This window comes from Labrus bergylta, chromosome 21, assembly GCF_963930695.1.
Source record: "Labrus bergylta chromosome 21, fLabBer1.1, whole genome shotgun sequence".
Lineage (NCBI taxonomy): Eukaryota > Metazoa > Chordata > Actinopteri > Labriformes > Labridae > Labrus > Labrus bergylta.
The window spans coordinates 8,009,437-8,027,298 of NC_089215.1; the positions used below are offsets into that span (position 1 = coordinate 8,009,437).

General features: G+C 39.5%; 1 protein-coding gene across 1 annotated transcript; it reads left to right on the forward strand.

Annotated features, from left to right (window-relative positions):
- Nucleotides 1-280: 280 nt before the first annotated feature.
- On the forward strand, nucleotides 281-16,959 carry si:zfos-911d5.4 (uncharacterized). Its single transcript, XM_020650010.3, has 7 exons — nucleotides 281-439; nucleotides 866-996; nucleotides 1,385-1,485; nucleotides 2,431-2,579; nucleotides 3,561-3,789; nucleotides 4,136-4,356; nucleotides 14,903-16,959. The coding sequence occupies exons 2-7, from the start codon at nucleotides 878-880 to the stop codon at nucleotides 15,068-15,070; spliced, it is 987 nt and encodes a 328-aa protein (XP_020505666.3). The 5' UTR covers nucleotides 281-439; nucleotides 866-877; the 3' UTR covers nucleotides 15,071-16,959.
- Nucleotides 16,960-17,862: the final 903 nt, after the last annotated feature.

Here is a 17,862-nt window from a genome sequence, read left to right on the forward strand (position 1 = left end):
TAAACATAAACAACATTTTCAACATATTAATTACACATGTGAAGTATTTTTCCACAGTGATGTAACGTGTTTCTTTTCCAGCATAGATTTTTCTGTCAGGTTTGAGTCCAAGGCGTCACGTAAACATCACATGAAAATAGCACAAATAGATCCCTAAAAGCATCACACAAAAACATTGCAGGGAAGACTGAGTGACGTGTTGTCGTGACGTCATGTCTCTCTGGGGCGAAATATGATGCTGCAGGTGGTGCACGTGGTCTGCTGTTTACTTCTTCCAGGAACACTGGAAACGCAGCTGAGGAGGGAGGGGGGGTGTAAGTTGTGAAACAGCGTTCCTGGATAGAGTTACATTACTCAGCATTTGCAAAGAAAACATCAACGCGACGAGTAAATGTCGAGCTGAAATCCCCTCGTTTTTCCTCTTGAAAAGGCTTCAACGGTACGTGTTGTTGTTTTTTTTTGTTTCAGAGCTCGTTGGACTTCAGCACAGCGGTGTTTTCCTTTGCTCTTTGTTCTCTCAGCAGGGTCCCGAAGTTCAAGTTCAAGCTTTCAAGTGTTGTCAACAGAGCAAGCCAGGGGGGGAATTGGTTTTGCGTTGCTTTGTAGGGGGTGTAGAGCATGGCAACAAGGCTTAAAGCAATAGAAGAAAAGTGTTTTTACGTCACTTGAACAGTTAAAAACTAGATTCATATGAAAATCTATATTAAGCTATATTTGAAGGCTAGTAAGTTGGGGTTCTCCTGGCAATATTTTGACAGTACTTCGGTTTGTTTAGTAACTAGGCACACATCCTTCATCTACATTGTGTTTTTCGTCCCTTAATCAAACTACCCAGTTTGACATTTATGTGTTGTTCCTTTTTCAGTTCAGGACTAGAATGCCTCAGTTTGGAAACCTGTTAACCCAGTTACATCTCAACCCCCAACCTTCAGAAAGTGTTCATGGCCCAAGCCGGCATCAGGCACCAACACTACCTGAGTTTGTAAAACATGTCAGGTATGTACTGTGTTGACTTAAAGCAAAACATGTCTAATTGTGAATGCTCATTTAACTCTGTTTCCAGAGAGAGTTTACTCTTCTTTCAGTTGATTTCCCTTAAAAAGATCCGAAAATCACTGACGCCATCAAGCAAGCACTTTTACTTCTAGGGGGAGTGAATACTTCTTTAATGGACAGAAGCACAACTCCTAAGCAATGTCATTGTAGCTTTTGTCTACGGTCCATCAACTGAAATGATCCAAGCATTCGTTTGATCATTTGTCCCTTTTTTGTTTGACATTTTACTGCCCCTAAGTAGCCCAACTCAAATAAATGTGTGAACTTTTCAGTTCTTTGAATCAAAACCTAACCCGCTATTTTTCATTTCAATGTACTGACACTGTAGGAAACTCACCGGGCTGAGGAAGGAAGATGTTTACTGCAACTTGCGGTCCCCAGACCAGTTAAAAACCACCAGAGATGACATCAATATTGTTATTCTCACAGGTTAGTATCGAGAATGAAAGGGCATTTCATGATAAATCTGTGCAATGAATTGATACAATACTGGTATTGTCTTCAACATTATCATTGAGACGCAACTTAAATATGTCGTCTTCAGGTCTTTCGAGCTGAATTACATTTGAGGGGCAGTGAAGTATTTTAATAGGCCTTTTTTGCACAGCAGACATGTTGTCAAGTTTTACTATGAAGAGCATTGGGGCGTGGGTTGGGAATCGAAGGGTCGTCGGTTCAAGTCCCGGCACGGACCATGTCCGGAAGCTGGTCTGGTAGCTGGAGAGGTGCCAGTCCACTTCCTGAGCACTGACGAGGTGCCCTTGAGCAAGGCACCGAACCCCAAAAACTGCTCTTGAGCGCTCGCTGTGGGCAGCCCCCTCACTCTGAGACCTCTCCGTTAGTGCATGTCTATAGGATCCTGTTTGTGCATGTGTGTGTAGCATGTTCATTAAACAGAGTGTTAAACTGAATTTCCCCTTGTGGGATTAATAAAGGATAAATTATTAATATTATTATTATTATTATTATTATTATTATTATTATTATTATTATTATCATTAGTGTACCTGTCTAACTGGCTGTCTTTTTTAAGAGTCCTTGTAGGCCACTACAGTTTCACAGTTCTTCAACATGCATAATTCAAAGATCTGAGGCAGCTAGATGGTATTAAACCAGCGTTCATTTTATTTATGACCATTGTGTTATTCTTGTATGGTATCCTATTTAGATGCAGTTTGAAAAGTGATTTATCAATAGTTAAAATCACATATTTCCACGTTAGTTGTTTTTAAATATCAGTATTTCTGAGCCCTAAACTTGCTCTCATTCAGTTATTTTATTTGCAGTTCATCGTTGCATTTTATATGAATATGTTTAATATGAAAATAAACATGTTGTGAAGGGATTTTATGTTGATGTTGTTTTTTTGCATAGGCCAGGGAATCTTCTGCATAGATGTCAAACCCTGGAGAGGCACAGTGTCCACTCAGAACCAAAACTGGCAAGTGAAAGTAAAAGAAGAGGACCAAAACTTTACCAATACCTGCATTGAGCAGACTGAAGATCCCCTCAAAGCCATCATGGTAAAAAAAAACAAAAAAAACAAGACACGTTTAGCTGACATGTTGAAACACCAACTTGAAAACCTAAATGTCAAACTGTCTGCCACACTTGTGTCCAAGGTTTAATACAATTGTCCAGCACATTGTTTTCACCCAAACTCCAGCTGGGTTAAGAGATTCTGAGTCACCAGAACAATTTATATGGAAATTTCAAACAATGCAGCTGGCTTCCTAAACTTCACAAGTGCTCGCTCTTCATTTGAAAGGGCGTCATTATTTTCCTGGGGTTGTGTGTGTGAGGGGGTGTGTGTGTGTGTGTGTGTGTGTGTGTGTGTGTGTGTGTGTGTGGGGTGGGGTTAAAGCAAGCAGGTGCCTAAACACAGCTGTCACCTTATGTGCCTGTCTCTGTTTGGAGTCAGTCATTTCCATCTCTATACATGTTCATTTTGAACAGGGAGCTTGAACAGAAGAGTCTAATGACAAACATACTGAATGATTTAGTCTGCTTGAATTGGACATATTAACTTTAGTAATGCACAAACAGAACATACGGATAGAGCTGATCTTACATGAAGTTGTATTCATTTTAAAAATTGGTGCTTTTTAGAAACTAAAGGACATAGTATGTGTCCACAGGCTCAATATGCAACACAACTTTTAAATACTGGGGAAATCTGGTTGATTTTAACATCAGCTGAATTGAACCCTCTCTAATATGAAATGTTATGTAAACACAAGCAGCTGTACAAGATCATAACCTGAAACTTGCAAAAAAAACTTTAAAAATCTGTCTATTATTATTAATTTTGACTTATCAAAGAAATGTCAACAAGATTTCAAAGCAGGTCATCAATATATTACCAGTTATTTTGACTGTTTTTGATTCTTGATGGAACAGACATATGTTGATTAACCCAAACATTTTGACCCTGCCCTTTTCCCCTTACATTTTATTAACTGACTGATTGATCAGTAAGAACATAATCAATGCTTCTCCCCTAGACCAAGACAGCTAACCTCTGTGGCCATTTAAAGAGGAGTGGAGTGTCCGTGCGACAGAGTCTCTTCTTCCCCAGAGTCATCTTCCTCTCTCCAGACTGCGAGCTGGATGAGGAGCTGACGAAGAGGAGGGAGCTGGTCTCCCACAGCCAGATAGACAACTTTCTCCGATCTTTCAGGGAGGGTTACGTGGCCTGGATTTCAGACGCACTCACTCCCTCGTGGCTATCTGGTGAGCATGTCATCAAAAGATTGACATACTGGTAATGCCTTTTGAATTCAGCTAAGAATCTAACTCATTTTAAGCACTCTATTCTCTTCAGATAAGAGGCCAAAACTCGTAAATAAGTCGGCAAGTGCAGACGGTTTGCTCCAGACTGTTTTAGTTTGGCCTTGAAACAAGTATTTAAGTGCTTAAAATATCATCCAAAAAGTGTGTTATATTATAAGGCTTTGAGGACCTGTCAATCTAATTTGATATGTATCTGTGTAATGAGGTGTAATGAATTTAATCATTAAATATGATGAATTATGCCACAAGGTTTTTCTAACAGGTCAATTTTTTCCTCGTCCTGCAGGTCATCTGTCGTACAGGCAGATGGAGTCAGTGCGAGAGGTCCTGAGGGGGGTGGGAACGTGGGATCTGGTGCGGCTGCACTGTGGCGAGCAGCTGAAAGGAGACTTTCAGGGCTGCCAGTACATCGCTCTGGACCGACAGGAGACAGACGTGCTCGAGTTTTCCAGAGTCAAGACCCTGTCCGCTGATTCGCTGTGGGCCCTGCTGGGACACGCTCCTCAGGTCAGTCCACTGCACAAGTCTTGTAAGCCCCAAGGACTACAAGTAGGATTTACTGTAAAAGAGCATGGAATGAAACAGAAGACCACTAGGTGGCAGTAGAACTTTATGACGGCCTCTCATATTTTCTGTCATAACCTCCCTGAAACAAAAACAAAGATTTTATTCAGAATGAAGAGCATGAAAGCAATTTTCCAGTTGTTTTAAAACATTTAAGACCATCTTTGATTAGATGATGTCATGATAGTTATGAATACACATCTTATTGGATAATTAGTATTTAATTTTTTTCACAGCACAAAGGGAGAGCAGCCATTTTTATCCAGCTGAGTAAAACTAAGAGCATTTCTTTTTAAATAGGTTAGACATTTAGAAATCCTTTTTTTGTTTCAAAATATTCTCTGTAGGAAACAGTAAATACTAATTTTCACACCTGTACCGTCACTCCAGGGTGCTCTCTAAAATCATTTCTCTGCACACTTCGTTAGTAAATATCTTTACTCTCCAGTCTTTTATTGAGGTAAGTCATTTTGCCTACCAGTAAAGTACTCTTAGGCTCATTTAATTGAAAGCTAACACTGTCTAAAAAGCCATAGTTTAGCTCATTCGGATTCAGATTGGTTGATGTTTTTGATTATTATTATTTATTAAATTTCAAAGCAATGTATGACATTGGTCAACTAGTATCGTGTCTTTGAGATTGCATGAAGAAATAGTAACCTTCACTATAGAAGCTCGATCTGAGTGATTATGATATTTATTTACGGCACTATATATTTGGTTAAATTTTTAACCCAAAGCCTTTAAAAATGTAAAAATATGTATCGCTTCTTTGGTGGTGCTCCAGTCTTGCTTGTTGGATATATTTTTTTGTAAGTATCTGCAAATGACCGACAGACAAAGGTCAGAGCTCTAAAGGTCCAGTGAGTTCGGCCCCTGCTCAGCATCCATGACCGATTTCACACCCACCCTCAGCACCCAAACACTTTTCTGGGGGCTTTCCTTACAGACTCCACTCAGGCTTTAGTTCACCGCCCACCCCCCCTCCCCGTCCTCCCCAAAAAACTTCCAGACTGTATTAACTCCCCCCCTCTCGCCTCCAGCTGCTGTGCATTTGATACATGACCCGACAATCATTAGGCAGACTCCAGCGACCCTTTTCTGGCCTGAGGGGACACACACACACACACACACACACACACACACACACACACACACACACAAAATATATTATTTTCAAAGAATGTTTGTAAATGGCGGCAGTGTGAGGTGAACCTGCTTCCCTCAATACACAAAGAAACACGACATAGGAAATATAGATTAAATATCTCTATATTATATTGTCTGTTTGACCTCTCTTACATGATCTTCGACATGATCCAGCTACAATAAATAATCGGACATTGTTATTTTGTACAGTTAATTTAAGTTTAAGTCCAAGAAATGTTCTCTCTGGGACTCCATCAATGGATCAGCCTTTCCATCTTCAGAAAAGAAAAAAGGAAAAAGAGAAGATATTTGCTTGTGTGCAGCAGCTGTGAGGGGAGGCTCGGGGGATTTGCAAAGAAACCTGATAGCTCCCCGAGGCATATTTTCAGAGCCCAGAAATACTGCATGCTTTTGATTTGTTACTTGTAAACACACAGGGTAAAAGATCTGCGATGTGACCCGACCGTTTACTCAGGCATCTGTTTGGGTTGAGAGAGGTGGCACCAGATGCACCCGCAAAGCCACCGCGGAGGCACTAGGTGTGTTTTCTGCCAGCTCAGTCGATTACTCTGCAGAGAATGGGATGTCTGCGTGCACCCAAAGTGGAGAATGATTGAGTAGAGTGGCTGTAATTTATTAATTATGGTCTATATTCTTAGACCACGGTTCTGGCTTCATTCAATTTGTATGGATTGAGGGGGTAATTATGTGTGTGTGTGTGTGTGTGTGTGTGTGTTAGCGAGAGAGATCTATTCATGTCATAATATCAAGTGCAGGTTGCTTGTGTTGTTCATCCTCTTGTCGTGTCTTGTTCTAAAACTTGACTGTTTCATAAGGTCTTTGTGCCAGTTTCAATAACGAGCTTTATGCAGGAGGAGCAGAAATGGAGCCCCTGTGTTTCAGCATATAGAGTGTCTACTAATTGCATGGCTGAGAAACAACAATGGAGTTCCCTCGACTGTAACTTGACTACACAGCCCTGTCAGCTGATTAATAGAAGCGAAGAAAAAAAAACCCTGCAAACTCGCCGACAACATCTCTGCAAACAAATATTCAGACCATAGATACGTCTTGCCTCTGACTGGCTACAGATTCCACACAGATTCGGCTTCTTTAATTTAACTCCATGCGGACATTCCTCTCTGTTGGCCATCTTCCAGGCTGCACGTGTCACAGGCCTTTTAATGGACGAGGCTGGTGCGCCCGGTGCTTTGCGCAGAAAAGGCAGAGAGGGGAGACATCAACCGCTTTGTGGTGGTAATGAAAGGAGGCACACAAAAGGGCAGGAGCGGGGCCATTTACAAAGCCTGCTAATTCTGCTGCCTAAATAGATAATAGGGGCAGCCACTGTGGCTTTTTGGCCTCTTTTTATGTTGAGAAGAAAGAATGAAGCAATTCAAAGAAAACACATGCAGGACCCATCACTTTTACTTCTAAATGATTTATCAAAACATGGCTGAATCCTCAAAATATGTGCAAGTTATTGTGGCAAAGAAATAATTGGTATTTAAAATGTTTTTATGACCATGCAAGGCGAACTTTAAAGTCACAAAAATGCAGCTTATCAAACTTCTTGTACTGTAGAGTTTTCTGTCAGGCTCATCCGGACTTCACTTCTGTGGACTGATGTTTTCTGTTCTGTAGATTATAAAGTTTTCTGAGGAATCTCCCAGAAGGAAAGTTCTATTAGTTGCACAGCATTTTTCAACCAAGATGAAAATTGTGGGGGGAAATTACCAGGACGTTCAGATTTCTGTAATTGCAGCTTCGCTCTTGAAAAAGGAAACTGGAATTGGAAATAATTTGCTCCCAAGTGTGTGTAGGAAGCTACAGAGGAAAGCTAACCATGCAATTACAGACGAGAAGAGTGCTGCAGAATCACAAGTGTCAGTAATGAACTAGTGAAGACACCAGCACTTACACAGTGTAAGGCAATGATAAAAGCTGCCTTGTAATAGCGTGTGATTAAACTTGGTAAAAATCTATTTTTTCACTCGAGCACTAAGCCGCTGTGAAGAGTCCCGCGGAGAGATTTCTGCATCCCTCAATGTGAAGATGACTCAATGTGTTTCCTCCAAATTCATCACCCAGCATGCAATAGCAGTCACTGCTGAGGGCTCTTCACACCCTCTTTTGTTAATTTAGTTAAACATCAACCCGTAGAGTTCATGTTTTACACATTCCTACTTAACACAGGTGGAGATTTAGGTTCAGTACATTTGAATACATGTTTAAAAGAAAGCTCCAAGCCATTAATATTCAGTACATAATAATTCATTTGAATGTGAAATGAGCTATCAAACACCCCACGTAGGTTATACCCACAGTGATTATATATGTTGTATTGTACACTGCATACATTATATGAACAGCCAAATACATTGAAGAGAAGATCCAGCACATATGGAATCAGCGAATAGTCTTATTTTGCAATTGAGGTATCAAGATTGTACAACTGTATGTTCAAATTGACGATCAATTAAATCTGCTTTGTACTTTTCACTCTAAAATAAATCAATCTAGTGTCTTATTCTGTCAGTTTAATGTCCAATTTGAACTGTCTTGTATAGTTCACTTCACTCCTGCTTATTTCAGTTGTATATACCTCCTACTTTATTTGTATTTATTTCATTTTATTTTGTCCTACCTACTGCTACTTGTCTTGAGTTGCTGCAACACTCCAATAAAGTCTTATATTATCTTATCTTTATTTATTTAAAAAAATGAGTGTTGATCAGTTTGTTGAACGGTAATATAATTTGTTGTGCATCCGCGTCTACATGATTTAAACGACGTGGTTTTGATGTCAACGATGAGGATTCTGTGCTTTTTGTTACATTATTATTAGACTTAGTTTTCAGCTGCAGCATTTTGATGACATCACTTGTGGCTCTGTGAAACTCTTTGTATTTATTTTGGATTTGCTGATACTTTACTGCCATTATTACGGGTAATTAAGAAAAGAATGGGCTGATTAATCCTTGATTAAATGAATCATCAGTTGCAGCCATGATGATTTTTATCATATTGAAGCAATACGGCTCCACTAAAACCCAGTTACCGATTATATCCAGTTCGTGCCCAGCCTTCTACAATGGTATATTTTAGTCACAGATAAGATTATATACGCTTCAATTTAATACTTTTCCTATAAATGATTCTCTGACATCACCCAGCTTGGCATCTAACGCTGGATTTAGCACCAAAAGGAAACTTTTCTTTGGCCGCAAGCCAAGATGTTAATTTTATCTCAGGGAAGCACGGCTATTTGTTTTTTAGGATACAGGATATTACAGTGATCCCCACAGTACAGGCAGAGAGATATGATCAATAGGGATTCATGAATAATGAAGAGGCCGAGTGGAGCAGAGACACTTAATTACAGTTTCAAAAGCTATTCTCGTTAATTGAGGAGAATAAAGGTGGTGAAGTGGACTCAACGGCAACATCAGGGTTTTTTATATCCGACTCTTCCTTTTTAAATCTTACAGCAGAGACTGCTAAAAAGACCCGCAAGTGACTGGGTAATAATGTTCACTGATTTCTCAGTGATTGAGACTGTGTTTGACAGTTATCGTAGTTTATATTGTGCGCTCTGTCCATTTCCTGTGACCACCTGTGAGCAGACTATCGTTCTTTTAATGTGAAGGCTAATATGCTGCATGTCCAGACAGTGCGTGTGCAGCAGATACAGTTTATAATTGACAGCCCTGCCATCTGTTAAAGTTAGGTGAAATTATGGATAAACTAGTTAACAGACACTTTGGCCCGTTGTCTGTTGTTTTGATAATCACCCTTAATAACGGGCGGCATCAATATGGTCTTTAAACCTGATTTGGGATTTAATGGAGTCAGATGGGGGCAGTCAGTGTATGCTCTGGGGGGTAATGCTGTTAGAGATGCTTGTAAAGAGCAAATTAAATCAGTCATAGATTGTGCCCTCTCAAATCAGCCAGACGACCAGACCCATTGAGGAGAAAAAAAAGGAGGAGGGGGTTCATATTTTAAAACTCGTGCAGAAAATGCACTTATGTGGATGGAAGTCCACACAGGGTGAATGGATGTAAATGGTTATTTGCAGAGTCTAATGGCTTCCTGTTAGCTGAGGCAGGTTGGTTAGAAGTAGAGATGTAGATATTCAGAATTTTACCAGTCATTGTTGAGGTTTCATAACTTTAGACAAACGTAGTTATAGACATAGGCAGTCATGTCACCGAGCCAGAACCATAGTTAAGGCATGCTAATGGATGGACAACATCTGGAAAACACAAGTATTTCATACAGGAAGTAAGTCAGTCTGCAGACGAGCATATTTGTGAGTTGCTGCAGTTTAGTAGGGTCACTGAATATCATGCTACAAGTGTATAGTAACAGATAAATCAACACATAATCCTCCAAATAATTTAAGATATCCCTGCCTTGACTGCATTCTTGATAAACAATACAAATTTAGAACATCAGTTGGCTAAAACAATGTACTGAGAGTGGTTAGTCACATTTAAAACCTTTTATTGTCAGACCGCTATCAAGATATGGTAGCTTTATCTTACACTACACTACAATATGGTACGATATGATCTGATACAATTCTATTCACTTTATGGGAAATGGACTTGAGCTTGTTTATGATATATCAGAAACTGAGAGGGAGTTACGACTCTATTACACAGCAGGTCACACCTATCCTTTCACTCACTGATGGCAGAGGCTGCTATGTAAAGTGACCATCAGTATTAATTAATCCCATTCACACACATTTGCACGTTGCCAAGCGAAGCCACAGGAGCAATTTGGGGTTAAGTGTCTTGCCCAAGGACGAATTGGCAAGAGCTGAGGATCGAACCCCCAACCTTCTGGTTGAGTGATAACCAATTCTGCCACTGAATCACAGCTACCCCTTTATTGTACCTCAGGGAAATGTTGTCTTTGACTCATTTCTTAGAGGTCTTAGAAAGTGACCATAAGTCATACATGCATTATCAAGACCGCTTTCTTTTTTGAAAGTGATGAAACATTATTTGCATGTAGTCATTAAGTAACTTTTGTTAGTACAGGCAGAACTCTTGTGCTGTTGTGTATGATTTGGCATAGTGGTTCAGTAAAAGGTGGTTTAACTTTCTTAAATTTCCTTTGAATTTAAAGATTTGTTCATAATCAGTTTTAAAGTCCATCTTAAATGGAAATGTTTTCAGTTTTTGTAATATTTCTTTTGCTGTCAAAAATTAACTACATTTTTGTCTAAGTTGTTAAAACATACAATAAACAAATCAAATGGTTGTTAAATCTAATCATATATGTTTTTTAATTGCATAGCCAACTTAAAGAATTGCATATAATTAATTTACCAGCCAGAATGAGCAGGTTGTTGATTTATTTTGAGTGAGCCAAACCACACAGTGTTTACCTAATTGCCTTGTTGAACCCGGACGCAGCAACAGCAAACCTCTTTTTCCTCCGATTTAATCACATTTGGCTTGTTTACAAAGATGTTTGGTGCGTCTAAGGTGTGTCACTCTGTATTTCTCCCCGTGTGAGTGTCTACTGAGACACGGCGTGAAACAAAGAGCCTGCCGTCTGAAGCCGGTGTGGCGTTACGCTCACTCAGAGTTCACCTGAAACACTGCACCCATGGCTCCAGGTAACAGCCCCCTTCTGACTGATACCCCACCGGGATTCTTTAACTTTATCAGGGGGAAGAATCTTAACTTTGTGAATGGCAATATACACAGGTGGTGACACGTCCCTAGCCAATTATACAGATCCTCACATTAGTCACATTTGTCAGACATGTTTGACTTTGAACTTCAAGTATCGACATTAACACAAAGACAATGGAATGAGTTTAGAAGTGAGCAAGTTAGTGAGTAATTTGGAAATGTCTGAATTATCATTACAACAAAAACAGAGTCATTCCCTACAGGTAGCAGATAAGGAAACAAGTGAGATGGATATCAGATATTTGTAAGAAGTATGTTTTTTGAGAATGAGTCGGTGTCTTGAGTTTGAGAGGTTAAAAGGTCAACAGTGAACCAGAGGCAGAATTTATGACTATTAGCAGACGGTAAATAAGAAGCAGCGGAGTTTGTCTCGTTGAAATGTGAGTAGTGATGTCATTCACACGACTCCCCTGACACAGAAAGCGAGAGGCGGATCAGTGGTAGACACGGTTAGGTGAGCTCTCAGCCCTTTGTGTGACACCCAACCATAGCCCCAAGGGGTCCTGTCCTAGCCGTTCAGTGTTACACACACTCTCACACATGAAGACCCGTCTGTGCTTAGATTAGTCAAGATTGTCTTAAACTTGTAAACATTTCACAGTCCAAATAATGAGATGTTATTTTAGTAACTTTTCACCCTTTTCATGTTTTGGTTTATCTAAGCGGTAAGTGTAGGATGCAGATCACACTATTAATAACTTTTTTTTGTTTTATGTCAGTAGCTCTTGTACACTTTGTTCTTCTTCTGTAATTTAGATACAGTAGACACTTGCCTCAAGTGGTTAACAAGCAGTGACAGATCCTGTACCTGACAACACCTGGCAGGCGGGCTGTCTAGACTCAAGACCACACAGACCTCCATCTTTGAGTTTATGCTGGTAACAGCCACATAAATCCTCACTGTATTGTAAAACAAAACCTATATGTCCTGTAGCAGTCAGGGAAACTTGTTTCAGTCCTTTTGGTGTACTGTGTGCTAGTTTTCCTTTCGCACAATGTTGGCTGCTTTGTTCTGACCTTCATTGAGAACAATGTTTTCTGACCTGTTCATTTGCAGCAGAATTGTTTTTATTTTATTTTTTGGTGTAATCGCTCTCATTGGAAGTCTTAGCTCCCATTTATTCCACGGGTTTCAATTGAAACACTCCTAATTAAAAAATAATAATAATGATAATTTAAGCATGCAAAAGATTTATTTCAGATTTACATTTTTAATCACTGGTTCTATAGAATTGTAGAAGACAGTTAGCAGTACTAAAAGTTATTGCAGTTTACACATTTGTGCAAAACGTAACCCTTTCATGACGGCCCACATGTCGCAGTGACATCAGAATGAGATGTCATATGTTAGCTCAAGGTCACGCCAGTTTTGTGTTAATTGGATGATTATACAGGAATAGTATCAATTTGAGAGGCTTTTGTCCTCAATTTAGGATGATTTCTTATGGGGAAAAAGTGCAATACTTTAAAAATGTAATACCTGACTACAGACCTGGATCTAGATGCAGGTTTCTGAGCATTTTTCATGATAGAGATTTGTGTAGTCTTGATGAAGGTCATTGCTTTTTGGATGCTTTTCAACATACAGGATGTGTTGTGCATTCTGTGCCTCTCTTGTTCTATGAAATAACTTTTTTTTCTCCATTTTTGTGGTCAAAAACACTAGATAGAAATGACTGAGCAGATTCAGTTTTGTGTTTGAGTCTCTGCGGCGCCCCAAAGATGGAAGTACTCATCTCTAGCTCCATTAAATTAGTTAATTGTTGATTATAACTATTATATTTGGCTCTGATTTGTTAGAATAATCCTCTCTGATGTCTTTGTGTTGGATTTTTTTTTACATCTCTCTGCCACCAGCTGTCATGAAGCTATTTTTTCATGCATCCCAAATTAATAGACACTCATTCTGAAGTGTCTGATGCTATTGTAATACAAGCCATGTGGCATTCGGCCAAGGCTGCAATATAAGACACAATTGTTGCAGGGTTTTTTTTTTTTCTCCCTGTTTAATGCACAGTAATAAGTAAGTAAATGGAGGAAAGATGTGTGTCTGAAATCGCAGAGGCCTTTGTTGCAGATAATTAGGTTAGCAGCGAGAGCGTGCAGGTGCTGAGGGTGTGCTGTGCGCTCGTGTTGTGTTATCGACTTGCTCATATTCGCAGGCTGTCAGGGGTGTCGCACTTCCCATCAGCCCCAAAGCTCACCAACCTCTTCACTATTAAAATGATCACTTTCAATAGCAGACAAAGGAAAGAGGGAACATATCTAGTGCAGGGTATTTTCCCCACCTCTAATGCTTATCTGCCTTTTGATGTCGGCGTAATAAAAGGCCTATTGGGCTTCCACAATGACCTGCAAAATGGACAAGAGCCGATATACTGGGCTCTGACTGTCGCTACCATTAACTAAAAGGCCCAGACATTATGGAGAGACAGGGATGAAAGAACACGGGAAAAAAAATAATAATTGAAAAATTGCCTAATGCTAAAGTGAAAGAAAATGGAACTGTGAAAAGGCACTGTAATATTCTGTTATCCCCCGTAAATGCAGCCAAACAAGAGATGCAGCCCGGCATTCTTTTTGAAATGGATGTGGTTCAATTACCTGCATGTCTAAATCTAGTTAAGGCTCCCATTGTCAGGCTCAAACATAACAGGCCGTTTTGATGCAGTGTTAAAGCGTATTATGCCCTACAACCTACATAAAATCAAGAGAGGGATGACTCCATTCAAGATGTGGAGAGGAATTAAAACAGCTCACATTGAAAAACAAGGTTAATTTAATATTTATTCGGATTCAGACCGCCGTTTGGATCACTGTCGAACAAAGAGCGGCACGATGTCTGTGTGGTGAAAGAAAATTGTCAGTTTTTGAGGGCTATTTCTGTTGATGTGGGAATGAACCGAAATGGCATGATCTACCACAGAGAATAACTGATTGAATGATCAGCTGATATACAGAAAATTAATCTGCTGTTTTGTTTTTCACTGAAGTCATTTTTCTTGCTAAATTCCACATGAACATGTTGGGGTTTGCCTGTGTATGGGACAACACAATCAATCTAGAGCTTTTGCTATTATTCGGCTTTAAATTACTAATCCGATTAATGTCTACTCATCTTTATCTGTATCCCTACACCCTGATTTTGGTGATTGTCACATAAAATGGTGCTATACATAGAGGCTTCCAAGTAAAAAAAAAAAAGGGCTACATTTGGGTTACATGTACTGGGTAGTTGTTTGAATTAATTTCTATGTGAAGACAAACAAAATGGCATTTTATGTTAAATCAAAACCATCTTTTATCAAATCCTTATTTTCTGGCTTCATGTTGAACCACAAGTTGAACGTAAATATTTACAGTATATGACCTATAGAATCTAAATCAACTCTCTTGCAACAGGTTGGAAACAATAAATCAATACTGATCCTTCAGTCCAGAAGCCCACAGTCTCGGAAATGGCTTTCACATGTAGATGTCAGAGGACTATGTCAGGGTCAAGATCCCAACAGTAGTACTAAAGTACTAAATATTCAAGAACAGCGCCTGAATTTTAAGCCACTCTGACTTTTTACCTTCATAATGTGTGCCTTCTGTTTCCGTCTCTCCGTCCCTCTCTACAGGTAACAGTTAAAATGTACAAGCGAGGCTCTCAGGGCTGGCTCGGTAAATCCCTCAACGCCACTACCACCATCCCGTCCAACACCACTGTGATCTTCAGGGTCTGTGGGGAGGAAACGGATGCCAAAATCCCAGCAAGCACTATTCACAGCATCACACTGAGCATATGACAGTTTGTGAAAGTCGAAACAGAGAGGAAAGCCATCACAACACGTGTAACATTTTCATGATGCAATTGGAAACCATGTGTTTGAAAATGAAACAATCTCCATTATTTGGATGATCTATTGTATCAACAGGTACTGGAGCTTTAAGAAAAACAACACCTTCAGTTATATATTTTTTAACTTAAAGCTGCAATGAGTGATAGAGAAAGCAGCTATCGTCAATTCAAATTCCCAACTTTACAATTACAGATGTTTCTTTTCCTTATGTCATCTCATTAAGAAGAAATAGTAACGTTTAAGTCAAAGTCGTCTTTATTGTCAATTTTTTTCCACATGTGCTGGACATACAGAAAAATCGAAAAAACGTTTCTCTCCGAACGAAAAAAAGAAAAGAAAAAGAAAATACCAAATATAAGGATAAAAAAAAGCAGATACATCTTTATGTCTTACAGACAGAGAACAAAGGAGGTGAGACTTTCTAAATTGCACATATCCAAAGTTGCCAATGTATGATAGTGTGCAGGAGTTTGGCTGCAATTTTTTGGTAATTGAAAACAACAAATTACCCAATATTGGATAGAATTTCACATTTTGTTACCATGGTATTACTATAATTGTAATTTTACTTAGAATGAATTCAAGTATAAAATGTTATCATGACAATTCTAATGCAGATACAAACAAAACAAAGCTAACCCATTTCAAACCACGTGCCTTTTACTATGCATTGTTTGTATTTGTTTTAATGTACTAACAATTTAAGTGGTTAATATCTAACATTTTCTAAATTCCCTGATCCTGTGATCCTCAGTGGCAATATTATGTTAACGATGATGCTTCCACACAATTAGCCTGATTAACTTTCTCTTGTTTTGAATTTCTAGAGCTGGCCCACACTTTCCACCAGCCATTAATGAATCATTATGTAAGCTGATTGTGCCACATCAGTTCAGGCTTCAAGTGTTTAATGTGCTAATTGTGGCGGTTAAAAACTGGCGTCCTCTAATACAACAAGTTAGCGTGTGTACGGGTTAAACGGGCAGTGATTTACAGTCTGTTTAGACGGTGTAACTGTAAGGTGCTTTATTAATATGCTCCACTGCACAGAGGAGATGATAACATATTCAAGAGTGCAGGGGCGCAACCAGCAGCACCATTCATAACTGAGTCACTTTCCATCAGTTACCAGGCTCACACTGCTGCGCTAACAGCTAGCAATTGTGTTTGCTGTGCCTGGTAGTGAGCCAAATGAAGTTATTTCCATTAAGATATCAGTGCCTTTAGCTAATGCAATAGAAGGAGCTCTCTGTGTCGATGGTATCTTTTCACATGGCATCCCTCTACCTGAAACATCATTACACTGTACTCTAGCTCCTCACTTTTTCAAATGTCTGTTTTACTGTTTCACCTGAGGGGGGGTTCTTCAAACAGGGCTGTGTTGGTTACAATTGTTGGTGCAGATTTTTTTAGACTTTTGGTTTACAGACAGCATTGCTTGAATTTACAAGTGTTTTGACAAATGTATTGTCTTTGCATATTTAAAATAAATTCTAAAGGGGTCGTCAGGAACTACTTTCTCCACAACACTTGACGATGTCACACAATCTTGCGTTAGAAGTTTTTACTTGGGAAGTTTCTCTTTGTACTGTGGATGGTTGCACACAGGTTATACTGTAGTTTTATGAAGTGTTAATGAGTATTTTGTGTTTGTTTTTCAACCTTAAGCACTTTCAGCATCAAGCCATCTTAAAAAGCATCATGTTAACCAAAAACTTCCGATGATTGATTTCAGCATGATTGTTAATTGATTGGTGTGTTTTTATTTCATGTTTTTTATGTTTACATGCATTTGTACCAGTTTGTCTCAAAATAAACAGATTTGATAATGTAAAGCTTCTCATTGTAATTCCTATATTTCAGGGGACACAGTGGCGCCTCCTTACTTCCTCCACATCCTCATAATGCAAATACTCAAAGTTATTAGTCTCCACTTTCTTCAAAGCTTCGTTTAGGAGATGGAGGGCGTCCATCGACGGCTCTCTCTGCCCTTTGAAAGCATGTAGCACATCTCCAGCAAGGTAAAAGAGTGGATATTAGGAGTGGATGAGTGGCCACAGGGACAATGCAAGCTCTGTTGGAGCAGCGTGGAGGCGAGAGGGAGGGGAAGCAGAGCGGAAACGCACATGGAGATCAGACCAGAACATCGTGTGACAAGGTAACAAGGTAAACTGATCCCGGCTGCAATTCCTCTGGAAAGTGAATCAATGAGGGCTCTGTGAAAATGGAAATCCTCCCGGATATCGAGTCAATGTGGATCCATAGCACAATAGAATCAGCTGTGAATATGTATTTGTTTTGTTTAGCAATAAACAAATGCATCATGTAACAGATACATCTAGGTGTTCTGGAAGTGAGATGATTAGACAAATAGAAAATCTCGCCGAGCCAAAAACTAAATGTTTTGACCTTGCAGTGAGCCTGGACAAGCAGAACACAATGAAGCAGCCATAGCCATCAAGCGGGAAATCCTGCACAACAACAGCACTGTTTTCATTGGGGGTCATTACTCGAGGATATTTTCCCTCTAGAAATGTTTGAAACACTGACTCTCAACAAGACGAGTGCAGATACTAAGTTCAACAGCCAAATTGTGGTGATAAACAAACACAATAATAAGCTCGCCATGATACAGTGAACCTCCATCTTCTGTTATTTTGCCCCTTCAGCTTGACTAGCTCAAAGGCTCTGATCACTCTGAGGTCAACACGCTCCTAACTGCGATACTTTCTGAGATG

What these genes read in the sequence shown, in the direction of transcription:
- si:zfos-911d5.4 (XM_020650010.3), top strand. Translation starts at nt 878, where the DNA reads ATGCCTCAGTTTGGAAACCTGTTAACCCAGTTACATCTCAACCCCCAA. An exon ending in GAGTTTGTAAAACATGTCAG is followed by an intron (nt 997 to 1,384) that starts GTATGTACTGTG and finishes CTGACACTGTAG; the next exon opens with GAAACTCACCGGGCTGAGGA. An exon ending in ATCCCCTCAAAGCCATCATG is followed by an intron (nt 2,580 to 3,560) that starts GTAAAAAAAAAC and finishes CTTCTCCCCTAG; the next exon opens with ACCAAGACAGCTAACCTCTG.